This window comes from Eptatretus burgeri, chromosome 2 (assembly GCF_056783735.1).
Source record: "Eptatretus burgeri isolate ZD-2024b chromosome 2, Ebu_testis_v1, whole genome shotgun sequence".
Classification (NCBI taxonomy): domain Eukaryota; kingdom Metazoa; phylum Chordata; class Myxini; order Myxiniformes; family Myxinidae; genus Eptatretus; species Eptatretus burgeri.
Genome location: NC_140962.1, coordinates 3,545,633 through 3,565,706, shown reverse-complemented (window position 1 = coordinate 3,565,706; position 20,074 = coordinate 3,545,633). Strand labels below are relative to the sequence as shown.

The 20,074-nt window shown below is 42.9% G+C and overlaps 1 protein-coding gene across 1 annotated transcript in view; it reads left to right on the top strand.

The window, feature by feature from the left end:
• The first annotated feature begins 742 nt into the window (after nucleotides 1–742).
• UFC1 (ubiquitin-fold modifier conjugating enzyme 1) overlaps nucleotides 743–20,074 on the top strand; it is a 40,467-nt gene continuing 21,135 nt past the window's right edge. Inside the window, exons 1-2 of the mRNA XM_085861018.1 lie at nucleotides 743–1,026; nucleotides 18,260–18,327. Of these exons, the coding sequence (XP_085717144.1) occupies nucleotides 904–1,026; nucleotides 18,260–18,327 (191 nt within the window). The 5' untranslated portion in view covers nucleotides 743–903. The remainder of the gene's footprint in view (nucleotides 1,027–18,259; nucleotides 18,328–20,074) is intronic.

The window sequence follows — 20,074 nt, the reverse complement described above, 5'->3', positions numbered from 1 at the left end:
TGGAAACACATGGACGGAGCATGAATATACATGTGGAAACACATGGACGGAGCATGAATATACATGTGGAAACACATGGGCGGTACATGAATATACATGAGGAAACACATGGACGGAGCATGAATATACATGAGGAAACACATGGACGGAGCATGAATATACATGAGGAAACACATGGACGGAGCATGAATATACATGAGGAAACACATGGACGGAGCATGAATATACATGAGGAAACATATGGGCGGAGCATGAATATACATGAGGAAACATATGGGCGGTACATGAATATACATGAGGAAACATATGGACGGAGCATGAATATACATGTGGAAACACATGGACGGAGCATGAATATACATGTGGAAACACATGGGCGGTACATGAATATACATGTGGAAACACATGGACGGAGCATATTCACAAAGCAAAGTACAGTGTGAGAGACATATTCACATCAATCACCGAAATTTAATGAAAACCATTTATATTCGTCAACAACCGTTTCCCATTCACAACTTTGACAACTTGCAGTGTTTGTACAATCGTGAGAGACTATAACCGGTTCAAAAGTTAATTTCCGGTGAATGTCGTGACGTATATATTTCCGCCAATGTGTGTCACATACACCGCCCAATGATTCAAATGAGCGTTGCAACACCAAATGACACTTGTTCCTTTCAGTCACTTTGTGCAATTAGCCGCAATTATTTTGGGTCGCACTCCGTCCCTCTCAACAATTATGTGAACGAATTTGAAAAAAAAAAAGAAGAAAAAAATTGTGGAAAACCACACTGGAATTGGTCTCAGATGAGTCACCATTATATAAAATTGTGCGGACAACGTGATCCATTGTTAAAAATATCAGACGATTGATTTCTTCAGAATCAACAAAAATAAAAAATGGTGGATGAGGCGACGAAGCGAACGTTAAGTGGTATTCCAATGCTGCGTTGCACGGCTGGTCCACGGGACCGAACACATTGGCCACAACGACTGAAAGAAGAATACCAATCGCTCATTACGGTGAGGTGTGTGTGTGTGTGTGTGTGTGTGTGTGTGTGTGTGTGTGTGTGTGTGTGTGTGTGTGTGTGTGTGTGTGTGTTTGTGTGTGTTTGTGTGTGTTTGTGTGTGTGTGTGTGTGGTGCAATATGTGTCTGTATATAATGTTATGATTACATATTAATATGTGTCTGTATATAATATGTTATGATTACATATTAATATGTGTCTGTATATAATGTGTGTATGATCACATATCAATATGTGTATATTGTTACGAATTTCGGTCCGCCCGGCGTGCAATCGGCCACGTAACTCAAATCGCAACCGCGTCGCCCACCGGAACGGACAATTCAGTCGTGACCCTCCTTGGAACTACCGCCAGGAGCTAGTCACGGGTGGGTCTTTCGACCACACCACAATCGTGCCAATCGGCCACCCGCGCAGGATAGGATTGTTCGCCAAACTCGACCTACCTAAGTACCTGCGCGGGTAGTTAACCGGGCGATCGTACCTCGCCGCTGGCAGGCCTAGGACACGAACCGCTGAAGCGGTCCGTTCCATGCTTCAGTGATAACCGAGCGGTGTTATCGCCGGCCCCGACGGACGTGATTATTTACCGGGTGCTTACACCCCTCTACCAATTCCTTCCGTGATGCAAGATGGGACTTTCAAACAAGGGAAAGGATGCAACGAAACGGGGAACAGTTCAACAAGCACATTTATTTCACACCCAGACAAGCACGTATTTTACAGCCATACAGAAAATCATGCACGTATAACAGTGAAAGCAAGCAAAGGCAGAGTTACAACCGAATACAGTCTTTATTTCACACGCACACTTAGACAATTCTACTTACAAGACGGCGCCACCACATGCATTTACACAAAAGCAAGGGAAAAAACCACCCTCAAAGGCAAGGGTGGCAGACAGGTTCGTGGACCAAATGTGTGTGGAACCTGGATGAGTGGCCAGGTCCACGAGACCGAAGGGTCTTACCCACACCCTCGTGGTGCGATGGCAGGCAAGCCGTGATGTCAGCGTAGCTGCGCCTGGCTTCGTGCCCCTGGCGTGGCCGGTGAGCTCTCTCCGGCGTTCTCTGCGCAGGCACGTGTTTCACTGTCGGCACCATGGTTGGGGAGGGGAACGGACGGGGTTACCGGCGCTTTCCTAGCGCGGAGCACGGTAAGGGAGAGGGGAATTGCTGACCCTCTGAGCTCCTTCCTCTCCGTCGATCGGCCCCCCTGCCTTCAGACTTCAGCTCTGAGCTCCGTCTCTCGACACTGCCGCACCGACACTGCCGCCGTCTGCCTCTTCGAGCTCCGTCCTATTCTCCGACCCCTCCAGACTGCCACTCTACAGACCCGACTTGACTGCCTGCCGACACTGCACTCGACTTGACTGCCCCACCGACACTGCACTCTGCCTCGAGCTGCGTTGTGCTCGCGCTTATATAGGCTGGGGGAGGAGCGCATATGCAAATTTGTGGATCACAGCGGGTTTGGGGGCGGGGCTACACCACCTGATGCTCAGCCATTGGATGGATGAAAACTGGGTGTGAATCATTCTTGATCTGATTTTTCCTTCGAAAGGATCCCATTCACAACCCATGGCACGACGTTTGGTAGAAAGGCGAAGGCGGTGGGAGTTTGCTGTGGTGGTTTGGGAAGGGTGTTGGTGGTGGCGATTTGGTTGTTGGCGGGCGTCGTTTGAGAGTAGGGGTGAGGCGATGTTTGCGGGGTGGGGTTGTGGAGGTGAAGGGGCCGAAGGTGGTGGTGGTTTGGTGTAGTTGTTTGGGGGCATTGGTGGTGGCGATTTGGTTGTTGGGGGATGATTGGTCCAAACTAACGACAGCAAAAGAAAAACGGCTATCTCAAAGGATCGCAGCCCTGTGAACATGGAAATTCCCTCTAAACAACGGTGGGGAAATCTAACTACACAATTACTTATCGTCATAACTGATCTGAGGTCCTTATGGTGGTCTACGAATTTCCACAGCCGTAACAATATAATAAGTGTATGATCACATATCAATATGTGTATGATCACATATCAATATGTGTGTATATAATATGTGTATAATCACATATCAATATGTGTGGATATAATGTGTTTGATCACATATCAAAATGTGTTTACAATACTTCAATGATCACATGTCAATATGTGTGTGTATAATATGTGTATGATTCCATATCAATAGGTGTATATAATATTTGAATGATCACATATCAATAGATGTATATAATATGTGTGATCACATATCAATATGTGTGTATATAATATGTGATCACATATCAATATGTGTGTATATAATATTTAAATGATCACATGTCAATATGTGTGTGTGTTTAATATGTGTATGATTACATATCAATATGAGTGTATAATATGTGTGTATAATATTTGAAATGATCACACGTCAATATGTGTGTGTTTAATATGTGTATGATTACATATCATTATGAGTGTATAATATGTGGATGATTAAATATCAATGAGTGTATAATATGTGGATGATTACATATCAATATGAGTGTATAATATTTGAAATGATCACATGTCAATATGTGTGTGTTTAATATGTGTATGATTACATATCAATATGAGTGTATAATATGTGTGTATAATATTTGAAATGATCACATGTCAATATGTGTGTGTTTAATATGTGTATCATTACATATCAATATGAGTGTATAATATTTGAAATGATCACATGTTAATATGTGTGTGTTTAATATGTGTATGATTACATATCAATATGAGTGTATAATATGTGTGTATAATATTTGAAATGATCACATGTCAATATGTGTGTGTTTAATATGTGTATCATTACATATCAATATGAGTGTATAATATTTGAAATGATCACATGTCAATATGTGTGTGTTTAATATGTGTATGATTACGTATCAATATGAGTGTATAATATGTGGATGATTACATATCAATATGTGTGTATATAATATTTGAATGATCACATATCAATAGATGTATATAATATGTGTGATCACATATCAATATGTGTGTATATAATATTTGAATGATCACATATCAATAGATGTATATAATATGTGTGATCACATATCAATATGTGTGTGTGTATAATAATTAAATGATCACATATCAATATGTGTGTATATAATATGTGATCACATTTCAATATGTGTATAATATTTGAAATGATCACACGTCAATATGTGTGTGTTTAATATGTGGATGATTACATATCAATATGAGTGTATAATATGTGGATGATTACATATCAATATGAGTGTATAATATTTGAAATGATCACATGTCAATATGTGTGTGTTTAATATGTGTATGATTACATATCAATATGAGTGTATAATATGTGTGTATAATATTTGAAATGATCACATGTCAATATGTGTGTATATAATATTTAAATGATCACATATCAATATGTGTGTATAATATTTGAAATGATCACATGTCAATATGTGTGTGTTTAATATGTGTATGATTACATATCAATATGAGTGTATAATATTTGAAATGATCACATGTCAATATGTGTGTGTTTAATATGTGTATGATTACATATCAATATGAGTGCATAATATGTGTGTATAATATTTGAAATGATCACATGTCAATATGTGTGTGTGTTTAATATGTGTATGATTACATATCAATATGAGTGTATAATATGTGTGATCACATATCAATATGTGTGTATATAATATTTAAATGATCACATGTCAATATGTGTGTGTTTAATATGTGTATGATTACATATCAATATGAGTGTATAATATGTGTGTATAATATTTGAAATGATCACATTTCAATATGTGTGTATATTGTTACGGTTGTGGAAATTTACAGATCACCATTCAGGTTCCCCGAAGATCAATCATGTCGATAAGTGTGTGTTCCAGGTTAGATTTCCCCACCGATGTATAACGGGCATTGTTCGTGTGTCAGGCTGTGAACCTTTGAGGTAGTGTTATTCTTTTCTGTCTTTTATTTTAAACAAACATCTCCTCACCATCTTCTCCACAACAAACAAACATCTCCTCACGATCTTCTCCACAACAAACAAACATCTCCTCACCATCTTCTCCACAACAAACAAACATCTCCTCACCATCTTCTCCACAACAAATAAACATCTCCTCACCATCTTCTCCACAACAAACAAACATCTCCTCACCATCTTCTCCACAACAAACAAACATCTCCTCACCATCTTCTCCACAACAAGCAAACATCTCCTCACCATCTTCTCCACAACAAACAAACATCTCCTCACCATCTTCTCCACAACAAACAAACATCTCCTCACCATCTTCTCCACAACAAACAACCATCTCCTCACCATCTTCTCCACAACAAACAAACATCTCCTCACCATCTTCTCCACAACAAACAAACATCTCACCATCTTCTCCACCACAAACAAACATCTCCTCACCATATTCTCCACAACCGCCATCATCTCCTCACCATCTTCTCCACAACCGCCATCATCTCCTCACCATCTTCTCCACCACGGCCATCATCTCCTCACCATCTTCTCCACAACAAACAAACATCTCCTCACCATCTTCTCCACAACAAACAAACATCTCCTCACCAGCTTTTCCACAACAAACAAACATCTCACCATCTTCTCCACAACAAACAAACATCTCCTCACCATCATCTCCTCACCATCTTCTCCACCACGGCCATCATCTCCTCACCATCTTCTCCACAACAAACAAACATCTCCTCACCATCTTCTCCACAACCGCCATCATCTCCTCACCATCTTTTCCACAACCGCCATCATCTCCTCACCATCTTAACCACGTCCGCGTGAAGCCGGTGATTTCAAACACGGCTGCGTTCTGACGGTGATTCCTAACACGGCCGCGTTTGACGGCAAGGTCGGATCAAAATGGCGAAAGGGGCGGAGCCAGCTGGGGGTGAAGGGTCGAAGGTGAAAGAGCGAGCACCTCCCCCCCCCAGAAACCCGATAAAAAGCCATGCTGGAACGCCAAGATGTCAGTTGTTGGAGTGTTGGAGTCCGCGGAGTCCAGTTGAGAAAAAACGACTTGGAGAAGAGCGCTGGGAGAGGGCGTTCAAGTTCGCGCTGCACTGGTGTGGTGGAGTCGCAGTTGGGGTGGGTTGCTGGAGAGTTCGGAGGTTGGAGTGCGGGCAGAGACACCGAGGGTCGCCGAACCAGGTAGCCCGCTCGGTCTCTCGGAGCCCCTTCGGCCATCCCGGCTCCGAGCGAATTATAAAGGCTCACGAGCCCGGTTCTTCCTTTCTTTCTTGGGTTTTGCATGAAAGTCTGTTGTGCTTTGTCCATAAGTAACAAACTGATTAAGTGCATGTACATTACATAATAGACATCAGCTGTAGGTTTTTGCTCGTGTCTTTTTCCTCATTCCCCCCCCCCCCCCCATTCATTGCATTGCTTGTGTTTGAATAAATGTTCCCCATTTTTGAATGTTAATCTGCTCGTCGTGTCACTTTCTGCCATAATTGCGTTCGGGATATTAGCTGGCTGACTATAAGCCGATAAAACGTACATCTGGTCCGACGGGGCTTGGAGATATAAAACCGCTCGGCAATCGCAAACGGAACGAGCTGCTTAAAGCGGCACGTTTTCGTACAGGTCCCGTTGAGGTATAAACACCCGGCATTTCTGTCCGCACGAATAATTAGGTACATCGACAATTCGGCGATCAACCCTGTAGCGCGTGGACAGTAGAGTTGGCTGGTTTATGGTGTGCTAAAAACACCCGTACCTGGGTTTCGGCATTGATCCGGAAGCTACAACTAGATTGCTCGTTCGGTGGGCGCGCGCGGCCGCAATTGAGCTAAAGGCGGTCACCCGCACACCGGACGGGCGGAAATCTACAACAACATAATGTGTATGATCACATATCAATAGGTGTGTATAATATGTGCATGATTACATATCAATAGGTGTGTTCCTAATATGTGTATGATCACATTTCAATGTGTGTATGATTACATATCAATATGTATGTATATAATATGTTATCACATAACAATATGTGTGTGGATATAATGTGTTTGATCACATATCAATATGTATGTATATAATATGTTATCACATAACAATATGTGTGTGGATATAATGTGTTTGATCACATATCAATATGTATGTATATAATATGTTATCACATAACAATATGTGTGTGGATATAATATGTGTTTGATCACATATCAATATGTGTATAATATGTTATCATCACATATCAATATGTGTGTGTAATATGTGTATGATCACAGACATATGTGTGTATAATATGTGTATGATCACAGACATATGTGTGCCAGGCTGAACAGTTTACATTTTGTATCCCTCTGGTATGCCAAATCACCTGACCTGAACCAAAATCTAATTGGCTTGTTCTTGTCGTCTAACAAACTCATCCACCAAGTTTTGTCATCCATTCACAAATTTTTGAAACATTGTGCTACATATCGTTTTTGGCCCCAATTCTCAATGGTGAAGAATTACTTAAAAAAATTAATAAAATTATTGTATCTACATCCGCATCTGGATCTTCACCACAATCTAATTTATTCGTCCTTGTCACTCACCCAAGCTGTCCACCAAGTTTTATCCGAATCTGTCCATAACTTGTTGAGATATTGTGCAATATTTTGTTTTTAGCACGAGCACTCTCAGTGGTGAAGAATCACTTTTAAAATTCTCGTATTTCGAACCGGATCTTCACCAAAATCTTATAACTTCTTCCTTGTCACATTCCCAACCTGTCCACCAAATTTCATCCAAATCCTCACACAACTTTTGGGATATCCTGCTCACAGACAAACAAACAAGCGAAAGATGTGCATGGCATGATATTTGCAAAATCCAAATAAACAATCGTTGCCATGGAAATAGCAATTTGGTAATTTGGAAAATTTGACCTATCAAGTGTTTTACATGATGGAATGTTGTGCATAACAAATTTGGTTGATACGTTTTATTTTTGTCACCTTAAAGGTGTTGAGTACGTTTTAGATGGTGTTGACCCTGTGCTAATTTTGACCAGATTTTATACACATATTATACACATGCGTATAAATAAGCTTTGTCTGTTTCAATTTGATATCTTGAAAAATTGTTGAGGTTTGGCAATAATAGAAATCACAAAAAGTCCCATCTATCTATAATTCCAGCTGTGTGTGTGTGTGTGTGTGTGTGTGTGTGTGTGTGTGTGTGTGTGTGTGTGTGTGTGTGTGTGTGTGTGTGTGTGTGTGACCGCCGTTTCTCAACAACCGCCGGTCCGATCTGATTGAAACTTGCCAGGAATATTGCCGGGGACCCGCGGATGTGCCTTTTCGAGGTTTGATATTAATCGGACGAGCGGTTCCCAAGTTACGGCCATTTTATTGCTTTTTTTCAGTGTTGGAAAGGTGTATATATCGCAGCTGAAGTGTCGTTCCACCTTATCATGCCATTTTTTCCCCAAAGATATCTCAGAATAATGATAACAGCATATTAATAATAATAATAGCACAATAATTGGCAGTAATAAAAAGAATAACGTGATACAATGACCAATGTCTGTCAACCAATAACGACCTATATATTGTCTGTCAACCAATAATGACCAATAACGTCTGTCAACAAATGACAGGACACAGTGCTATGACGTCACGAATGACGTCACAATGAATGTTTTTTTTTGCATGGTTGACGTCACAATTCTTCTTAGTTTGGTATGACGTCACAATCGACACTGGGGACCTGAGTATGCACCTTTAAAAGGTTTGATATTGTTCTTCATCCATTTCAGCTGTTTCTCAAGTGTTTCCCAAGGTTTGAATTAATTGTTCAAATTATTAATTAATCCCAAGGTTTGAATTTTCCCAAGGGAAAGAGCTGTTTCCCAAGGGTTTGAAAGCTGTTTTTTCCCAAGGTTTGAATTAATTGTTGTGCTTGGTAGACATTTGTGAATACATTTACAGAGAGAGGAGCAAGAGGGGGGCAAGAGAGGGGGGTGAGAGAGAGGGGCGTCACAATTCAAGAGAGGGGAGAGAGGAGGGGGCGAGAGAGGGGATGGGAGAGGGGGTAAGAGAGAGGGGCGAGAGAGGAGAGGGAGAGAGGGGAGGGAGAGAGGGGGTGAGAGAGAGGGGGTGTCACAATTCAAGAGAGTGGGGGCAAGAGAGAGAGGGGGGAGAGTGGGGGCAAGAGAGAGGGGTGGGGAGAGAGGGGAGAGAGGAGTGAGAGAGAGGGGGACTAGAGGCGGTGCGAGAGAGGGGGGCGAGAGAGAGGGGCGTCACAATTGTTCTTCTTCTTCTTCGTTTGATATGACATTACAATCGACGCTAGGGACCTGAGTGTTTCCCAGGTGTTTCCCAAGTTATGGCCATTTATGATACGGTTGGTCCGATCTAATTGAAATAATGTCCCAATCCAGTCGTCGTTTCCGAGAGCGAAGGAACGAAGCTGCACATACTGGCACACACCGACGGGCACGCACCTACGGGCCCGCGCTAGTTTGATTTAAATGGGGTAAAATTGTTGCCATGGAAACCGTTGACGTGTCAAAAGAGCTAAATCGATCGTTCTGATTTTTGGTGAACCAATTAATTGACCCAATATGCAAATTCAGATCAAATTTCGAGTCAATCGGATGAAAATTGTTGATTTTATGCAACCTTTGAGCCTTTGACCTTTTGACCTCAAAAATAATAGGCTTCTAGTTTTTCTTGCAGGTATTAAAAATAACGAGAAGGGGTCCCCTGGCGAAAAATTAACCTTCACCCTTTTTAAAAATCGTGCAAATAAATTATTGAATTATCAGCTGCTTTTTTTTCGTATCCTTTTCTCACCTGTGTTGCAAGTTGAGCAGAAGGCGGTGTTTCATCAAACCTACTGTTTAATATGGCGATATATTACTGTTACATGAATAATGTGGAAATGTTTTAAAAAACAAACCCAGTATTGAATATAGCAAGTGTTTTCTGAATTTAATCGACATGAGAAACGGGATTGATTGAGACTGTTTGCAGATTGGGCTTGATTAGTGGTGTCCCCTGTAGGACAATTGTTGCCGAAGGGATGCAGTGATGGACGGACAGACACGCTAAGACTGAGCTCCTTTTATATTAAAGATGGGATGGTTTACCATTGAGCAGCACATCTTTATATATGTACTATATATATATATATATATATATATATATATATATATATATATATATATATATATATATATATATATATATATATATATATATATATATATATATATATATGACACGGACATTGAAACAGTCACCGAAGAGAATGCAGAGATCATTTCAGAGAAGATTCCCAGAATTTCGTGTACTTGCTGACAAAATAATAGAGGTACACAGTGCTTATCGGAAGTCTACACCCCCTTTAAAATGTTCACCTTTTGTTGCCTTGTAGCCTGGAATTAAACTGCATTCAATCAAACTTTTTCCACTTTTATTTACACATCGTAACCCACAACTTCCAAGTGACAAATTAATTCCACAAATTTTCAAAAATTAATTAAAAATACAAAACTAGAATATATTGGTTGGATAAGTGTCCACCCCCCCCCCCCCCCGAGTTAATACTTGGTGGAAGCACCTTTGACAGCAATTACAGCTGTGAGTCTGTTGGGATAGGTCTCTCCCAACTTTGCACACCTTGATTGGGCAACATTTGTCCATTCTTCTGTACAAAATTGTTCAAGATCAGTCAAGTTGCGTGGGGACCGTTGATGGACAGCAATCTTCAAGTCATGACACAGATTTTTCGATTGGATTGAGGACGGGGCTCTGACTGGGCCACTTAAGGACATTAATCTTTTTGTTCCTTAGCCACTCCAGTGTCGCTTTGGCTCTGTGCTTTGGGTCGTTGTCATGCTGAAAGGTGAACTTCCATCCCAATGTCAGCTTTCTTGCAGATGGCAGCAGGTTTTCCAGAAGGATTTTTCTGTATTTTGCTACATCCATTTTCCCTTCTACCCTGAAGAGAAACATCCCCATAACATGATGCTGCCACCACCATGCTTCACAGTAGGGGTCGTGATTTTTGGGTGATGTGCTGTGTTTGGTTTGCACCAAACTTAACATTTTGCATTTTGGCCAAAAAGTTCCATCTTGCTTTCGTCAGACCATAAAACGTTTTACCACATGGCTTCAGAATCTCCAGAGTGGTTTTAGGTATACCTTAAACGGGACTCAAGGTGGCCTTTTTTGAGTCATGACTTCCTTCTTGCCACCCTTCCATATAGGCCAGACTTGTGGAGTGCTTGGGATATTGTTGTCACATGCACACAGTGACCAGTCTCTGCCAGAAAGGCATGGAGCTCTATCAAAGTTGCAATTAATGGTTAGGGTGGTGGGCTTGGGATCCCATGATCCTGAGTTCAAACCCCACTCGGCTGTTGAATTACTACCAGGTGGGGTTGATTCTGCCTTTTATCCTTCTGAGGTTGGCAAAATGAGTACCAGCATGCTGGTATACTGTGTCGGAGTGGTGACCCATCCAGGATTGTGTCCATTAGCCAAGGAGTCTGCTTCGGTAGCACCAACGCTCTGCACAGAGTATGGTCCCAATGGATGGATGGAAAGTTGCCATTGACCTCTTGGTGGCCTCTCTGATCAGTCTCCTCCTTGCTTGGTCATCCAGTTAGGTGGGACGGCCTGATCTAGGCAGGGTCTTGGTGGCACCAAACGCCTTCCACTTCGTAATGATCGTCATGACTGTGCTCCAAGGGATCTTCAAGGCCTTTGAAATATTTTTATACCCATCCCCTGATCTGTGCATTTCCACAACTTTATCTTTGAGGTGTTTTGAAAGCTCCTTGGTGCTCATGGTTGAGTTTTTGCTGTGAAATGCACGACCCAGCAGAGGAAACCCACAGGAACAGCTGATTTTATTCTGAAGTAATCAGAATCACTACAATTTAACACAGTCAAGAGGCCAATTAACTTGGTGTGTGATTTTGAAGGTGATTGTTCACACCTGAGCTAATTTACAATTGATATTATAAAGGGTATGGACACCCAACCAAGATATTCTCGTTTTGTATTTTTTATTAATTTTCTGAAATTTGTAGAATTTGTTTTTTATTTTGGAAGTTGTAGGTTACGATGTCTAAATAAAGGTGGGAAAAGTCTGATTTAAGGCACTTTAACTCCAGGCAATAAGGTAACAAAAGGTGAAAATTTCTATCCCAACAATGGAAGGAGGTCCTCAATGTCGGACATGAAATCAGAGCCATATCCCTAGACATATCACATGCTTTTGACATGGTCTGGTACCCTCCCTTGCTCACACCAAACTCTCTTCCTATGGTATCCAATGCCATCTCCACTCATGGCTCGCACACTTCCTCTCCTGTCGCAGTCAACGTGTGGCCCTAACTGGAGTTCTTTCATCTCCTCTTCCTGTCCAGGCTGGAGTTCCTCAAGGTAGCGTTCTGGGCCCTGTTCTTTTTCTGGTTTTCATCAATGATCTCTCCAAGCCTGGTGTTGGCTTAGTGGTTAGGGTGGTGGCTTGGGATCCCAGGGTCCTGAGTTCAAGCCCCGTTGGCTGCTGAATTAACACCAGGGGGTTGACTCAGCCTATCATCCTTCCGAGGTCGTCGAAATGAGTACCAGTGTACTGGTCCCGGTGTATGCCCCGGTTAGAATAGGTGTACCATATCCCTGTGTCGTAAGAGGCGACCAGGGTTGGCGTCAGGAAGGGCATCCGTCCATAAAACATTGCCTCAAGAAAAAGCCCAACCCCTGCACAGCAGGGAAAAATGGCTGTAAAAACGGTCAAAAAACGGTCATCAATGATCTCTCGGACTCTCTGCAAAATTCTCTTTATCTACTTGCTCCACCCTCTGCCACCCACCTTTATGACTCCACCCTCTGCCGTACCATCTGTCATCCTTCAGACCGGTAAGCAGAAGCTTCTTTGCTCACTGCAGATCTGGGTAAAATCACAAACTGGTCCAACATGTGGAACATGTTTTTCAATCCTGACAAATCTCACACTCTCACTATGTCTCTCCGAAAGGACCGTTTGGAACCCCTCCCCCCATCCACTTTCTCAACAATCCTCTTGAAGTCCTTTCTTTCAAGCTTCTGGGTCTCGCTATCTGCCATGATCTTTCCTGGGAAAGCCACATCTCCAACCTGGCCTCCATAGCCAGTCGCCGACTGGGAATCCTCCGTCGTGCAAAGTCTTTCCTCGGCCCACCTGAACTCCTGACCATGTACAAAGCTTTTGGCCGCAGCCTGATGGAGTACTGCTCTCCCACCTTTCTCCGCTTCACGCTGTGGAAACCAAGGCATTTCAGATCATTGGCATCTCCCGCGATGAGGCTGAGACTTTGGACCTCTCACTCTCTCACCGCAGGCAGGTCGGTAGTCTTTTCTGTCTTCTGCCCTCTCCTCTCCGGTCTCACCCCCCCCCCCCCTGCTGTCTCTGCGATTTGTCCCCACCATATTTCTGCAGGGTGCTCAAGGTCCGCCAACAACCCCCTTCTGGTAAAACCACCAAAATCACGAATCACTGCTCACCTTCACTCTTTCATTCCTCTTTTTTCCCGCCTTTGGAATAAACTCCCTCACTCTGTGCAATCCCATTCTTCCCTCCAGGCTTTCAAAACAGCTGTTCACCACCACCTCTTATCGTCCCCCATCCAAATCCTCAATCTTTTCTACCTTCATTAATCCACCCAAACCCACCTCCTTCAAATTCCCTGCTTTCCTTCCTGAAAGTCCCTGTAATGTCCATATTGTATTCCCCATGTTCCCCGCTCCATCCCTCTCTCTTCCACAGATCTCCTAATGTCTCTGTTCCCCACTGTTTTGTCCTTCCCACTCCCGCCCCTCTTGTCTCATGCCCCCTTTGCTGTGAATTGTGTGTTATCTCTCATGCGAGCCTCAACAAGGTGTACAAAAAAAATATGAAAGGACATGTGGACTTTCTTTCGGCACTAAGTGTAAAAGCTGAAAGATACTGGTTTGTTATAAAACGCGAATGTGGGCTTATCAGGACGGCGTATTAACGTTCATGTCCAGAGATTATTGAACCTGTCTGGCAATGCATGGAGAGAAGTCCACACAAGTCAACAAGATAATTCTCATCTGAAACGGGAATCGGTCACCCGTCAGTGTGATGATTACTGAAGGAAGACATTTGGCTTTTTCCTTTAAAAATTCAACTTATCAATGCTCATCATGAAAATGGTCACAGAAGATGGAATGGATGTTGTATCCGCTTTTCTGAAGAGAGCTCTCACTGGGAGCGATCTGTCAAGGGTTTGGGCAGAGGCCGCCTGCCCACAGTTCAGGCCATTCACTGGCCCATATCGTCGGGAGGTTTTGTAGTACAATCAGCTGCAATATCTCAGCTTAATTGGTGAGCTAAGAAAGTTCTCCAACTCTAGTTGTGCAGAGGCACACCACTTTCTCTCATTTACCTTTCCAATTACTTATGGCTCTTTTTTTTGAAGATTTATGAGCCGTTTTAAGTTACAATCCTTATCTCTCACACACAATACTCGTTAACATGCCCTAGTCAACATCGCTGCTCAGGAGTTCTGCGCATGCACGCCGAACATTCTGGAGCGGATGACATCATTTTGAAATTCCTGTGTTGGTATCACCTCCCCGAACACGAATTTTTTTAAAAAACAACCATTGTTCACAGCCACATCCACAGCATTCAAGGTGAAGAAGACTTTGGAAGGAATCAAAAAGTTGGTGGACTGCCGGACGAAGTGAATTGAAGACTATGGGAATTGTTTTGAACTAGTGCGGGCCCGTAGGTGCGTGCCCGGAGGTGCGTGCCAGTATGTGCAGCTTCGTTCCTTCACTCTCGTAAACGACGACTGGATTGGGGCATTGTTTCAATTAGATCGGACCAATCGTATCATAAATGGCCATAACTTGGGAAACACCTGGGAAACATACTCAGGTCCCTAGCCTCAATTGTGATGTCATATCAAACGAAGAAGAAGAAGAAGAATTGTGTTGCCTCTCTCTCTCGCCTCCCCTCTCTCGCCCCCCCTTTTTCTCCCCCTCTCTCTTACCCCCCTCTCTCTCCCTCCTAGTCTCGCCCCTCCTTTCACCCCCTCTCTTGAATTGTGATGCCCCTCTCTCTCACCTCCCTCTCTCCCTCCCCTCTCTCGCTCCCCTCTCTTCCCCCCCTTAAAAAAACAATAAATATAAACATTCATTGTGACGTCATTCATGACGTCATAGCACCGTATCCTGTCATTGGTTGACAGATAAATGGCCGTAACTTGGGAACCGCTTGTCTGATTGATATCAAACCTTGAAAAGGCACATACTCAGGTCCCCAGCGTCGATTGTAACGTCATACCAAACGAAGAAGAAGAAGAAGAATTGTGATGTCAATCGTGCAAAAAATAAATCAATAAATATTGATTGTGATGTCATAGCACCCTGTCCTGTCATTGGTTGACAGATAAATGGCCGTAACTTGGGAACCGCTCGTCCGATTAAGATAAAACCTTGAAAAGGCACATCCGTGGGTCCCCAGCAATATTCCTGGCAAGTTAGTTTCAAACAAATCGGACCAGTGGTTGTCGAGAAACGGCGATTGCAGACAGACAGACAGACACACACACACACACACACACACACACACACACACACACACACACACACACACACACACACACACACACACACACACACACAGATATTGATGGAATTATAGATAGACTAGTGTAGGGGCGGGGCGGGCCCGTAGAGGCGGGCCTGTAGGTGCGTGCCAGTATGTGCAGCTTCATGCCTGCAGTATCAGGTCCCCAGCATCAATTGTGACATAATATCAAATGAAGAAGAAGAATTGTGATGACCCCTCTCTCTCCCCCCTCTCTCCCCTCCTCTGTCCCCCTCCTCTCTCCCTCCCCTCTCTTCCCCCTCTCTCGCCCTTCTCTCTCCCCCCTCCTCTTTCCCTTCTCTTGCCCCCCCTCTCACGCCCTCTCTCGCCCTTCTCTCTCCCCATCCTCTGTCCCTCCTCCTCTCTCCCTCCCCTCTCTTGCCCCCTCTCACCCCTCTCTTGCCCTTCTCTCCCCCTCCTCTCTCCCTTCTCTTTCCCCCCTCACCCCTCTCTCGCCCTTCTCTCTCCCCCTCCTCTCTCCCCTCTCTTCCCCCTCTCTCACCCCCTCTCTCGCCCTTCTCTCTCCCCCTCCTCTCGCCCTTCTCTCTCCCCCTTTTCTCTCCCCCTCCTCTCCCCTCCCCCTCTCCCCCTCCTCTGTCCCCCTCCTCTCTCTCGCCCCTCTCCCCTCCTCTCCCCCTCTCTCCCCCTCTCTCCCCCTCTCTCCCCCTCATCTCTCCCCCTCCTCTGTCCCCCTCCTCTCTCCCTCCCCTCTCTTGACCCCCCTCTCACCCCCTCTCTCGCCCTTCTCTCTCGCCCCCTCTCTCCCCTCTCCTCTCTCCCCCCTCCTCTCTCGTTCCTCTCCCTGTAAATGTATTCACAAATGTCGACCAAGCACAACGATTAATTCCAACCTTGGGGGAAAAAAACAGCTTTCAAACCCTTGGGAAACAGCTGTTTCCCTTGGGAAAATTCAATCCTTGGGATGAATTAATAATTTGAATAAAAATCAAACCTTGGGATTAAATAATTAAATAAGTTAATAATTAAATAATAACCAAACCTTGGGATTAATTAATTAAATAAGTTGATAATGAAATAATAACCAAACCTTGGAATTAATTAATTAATTCAAACCTTGGGATAAAACAGCTTTCAAACCTTGGGAAACACTTGGGAAACAGCTGAAATGGATGAGGAAGAATGATATCAAACTTTGAAAATGCACATAATCAGGTCCCCAGTGTCGATTGTGACGTCATACCAAACAAAGAAAAAGAATTGTGACGTCAATCGTGCCAAAAAAAAAAAAATTTTTAAAAACATTAATTGTGACATCATTCGTGATGTCATAGCACGGTGTCCTGTCATTGGTTGACAGATAAATGGCCGTAACTTGGGAACCGCTTGTCCGAATGATATCAAACCTTGAAAAGGCACATCCACGGGGCCCCGGCAATATTCCTGGCAAGTTTCAAACAGATGGGACTGGTGGTTGTCGAGAAACGGCGGTCGCAAATAGACACACACACACACACACACACACACACACACACACACACACACACACACACACACACACACACACACACACACACACACACACACACACACACACACACACACACACTGCTGGAATTATAGATAGATAATGTGATGTGAATATGTTCTGTCAATTGTCAATCCTTCCTTTTCCCTCTCGTTTTGGACCTTACTGTCTTTCCTCTTGGTGGCTGGTGGTTACTGATTCATTGAACTGTCTTTTTTCAGTGTCAATATTATTCGGGATGCCGACATGTATCATTGTTTGTTTGTTTGTTTGTTTGTTTATTGATTGATTGATTTTTTTTTTTTATTGGAATGATCTCAGGCTCACGGAGGAGCTTGTACATAAGTCACGTTCAGCAGACATCATTAGACATCATTGTACTTGTGAGTGAATTTCAACGTTGGTAGACAATGGGTAAACACATATGATGTGTGGAAGTTGACCTTTGGTTCTTCGCATCATGTTGTGCTAGTTGTTCAGATGTAACACTACACAGGCCAACCCGAATGAAAATCATCCTGATAACTTGTTTTATTCACTGTAAAAATACAACATCTTTTTTGAGTTGCATTTTATGGTTCTTCCTCCCCTTCTGGCTCACCTATTTTAACCTTAGTGTCTTTCTCTGTACGAAGAACACTGCCTTGGGGTACTCTAACCTTGAGTTTGTTTTCTTTAATAATTGCAAAGGAGAACATTTCCTTCGCAAGGATTAAAGAATATTACTTTTGGCATTGGGAATTTTACAAGTCAAATAGAAGATGCTAATTCAAAATAGATGGCACCACCAACTTGTATACTTGCCCATCAGGCAAGGCTCCAGTCCCACGTTACGACCAAACATTTGGTCTCACCATCTGCTTATTGCAGTAATATAATTTCCCCCTTCCTCTTGGGAAGACACGTAACACCGGGCACACAATTTCTTGTCTGAACAGTCATGGATAAAGGCTACTCTATCGTCAAAACATCAGACGTGAGCCTTTCCTGCTGGGCAACTATACTTGGTGGTTGTGCCTTGAGTTTTGAAGATTAATATTCCCAATTGCAACCAGTTCTTGCAAACTTGAAGCAAACCTATGCTGATGATTGCACATGCATTTGGCAGTACGTGGAGAATAACAAATCTGCAGACAACGACTGGTTTCGGCTGCAGTCAGACAAAGATGGTACACGGTGAGTCACTCGTCTTAAATATTTTTGATGACAAATGTAGGCTTTTAAATGATAGTTTTATTCATCACTCTTATTACTTTCTCCACCTGAAATTGTGTGGCTAATTATTTTGTACCAGCAAGTAACCCGTACTTACGAACGTACGTTTGAGATTTTTTGTTGACTCATTCCAACAACAAATAAAATACCTCGCACAATTACACAAATCTACAACTCACTCCCACATCGACGTCTTTGGACAATTGTTACTATTGCCACACAGTCACCCATGACAAAAATGTCTAATATTTCATGTGTAGCTGCTGGTTGCATCATTGCTATGAGTGCAGCTCATGTAGTGCCCCCTGTTCTCAGTAAACTGGTCTTTTTTTTTTTCTAACGATCTTTAAAATTATTAATTTATTAAAATTGAAGTAGTGTCGGACCCTGCTATTCACGGGGGATATGTTCTTGAAAAATGCCACGAATGTCAGGGCACAAATATTTAATTTTTTTAATTTTTATTAATAGAATATATATATATATATATTTATATAGATATATATGTATATTGTTACATGATCGAGACTTGTGGAAGAGCGATAACACAGAACAAATCGGGGAACAGCACGAGAAAGGGGAAATGATGACAGCAGGGCATAGGGCGAAAGTAGACGTTGACAGACAAATAAGTGATGCAGCAAACAAGAGGGAAAAGTGAGAATGCAAACGATGGACAAGATGGATACATCAGCAAAATTGTTTGACCAGTTTATGATTTTGTCAAGGTCTGAGGAGAGGGAAGAGGTTGCTGCCTGTCTGTCAGAAGGATGAGAGCTGTCACGGCAGAGTGTGGAGTCATCGACAAAAAGATGAGGATTTTCCAGAGTCAGTGAGATCATTGATGAAGATTAGGAATAGGATGGGGGCCTAGAACACTGCCTTGGGGTACTCCAGCCTTGACAGGGAGAGTTGATGAAAGGGTTCCATTGAGAGCTACCTGAATAGTCTCCCTGGAAAGGTAGTGACAGTAGAAACTGTAGATGTACAGGGCCCAGAACGCTACCTTGAGGAAATCCAGCCTGGACAGGAAGAGGGGATGAAAGAACTCCATTTATGGCCACACGTTGATTGCGACAGGAGAGGAAGTCTGCGAGCCAAGAGTGGAGATGCCCTTGGATACCAAAGGAAGAGAGTTTTGAGAGCAAGGCAGGATGCCAGACTATATCAGAAGCTCAAGATATGTCCAGAGAGATGGCCCTATTGCCATGTCTGATATTGAGGGCATATACAATTGTTGGGAGAGTAAAAGCAGCATGTCCAAGGTAGAGTGACCAGGTCTGAATCCTAATTGATGATCTGAGATGAGGTTTTTGGAGAAAAGGAATGATTTTATGTCAACTGTCATGATGGATTCCATGACCTTGTTGATGATTGGAGGTACAGTAAGCTTAATGGGTTGTAGTTAAGGGGATCCTTTTTTTTTTTTGCACCTTTTTATGTGATGTTGGATGATTTTCCCCTTTCCCAGGTGGATATAGAAGACCAGTCCTGAAGTGTAAAAATTGAAAAAAATTAATAACAATAATAGTAAGAATAAAACACGTGAATACATGAAGCGCGAATGTAGTTTTGCCCCGCGAACCATGAATCCGCGAATTGCAGGGTCCGACAGAATATAAATATTTTAACACTATGTAGGGTATCGTGTTTTATGAACTCTAGTTTTGTCTTTGTTTTGATTTACTCTCTGTTTATAACCTCATCC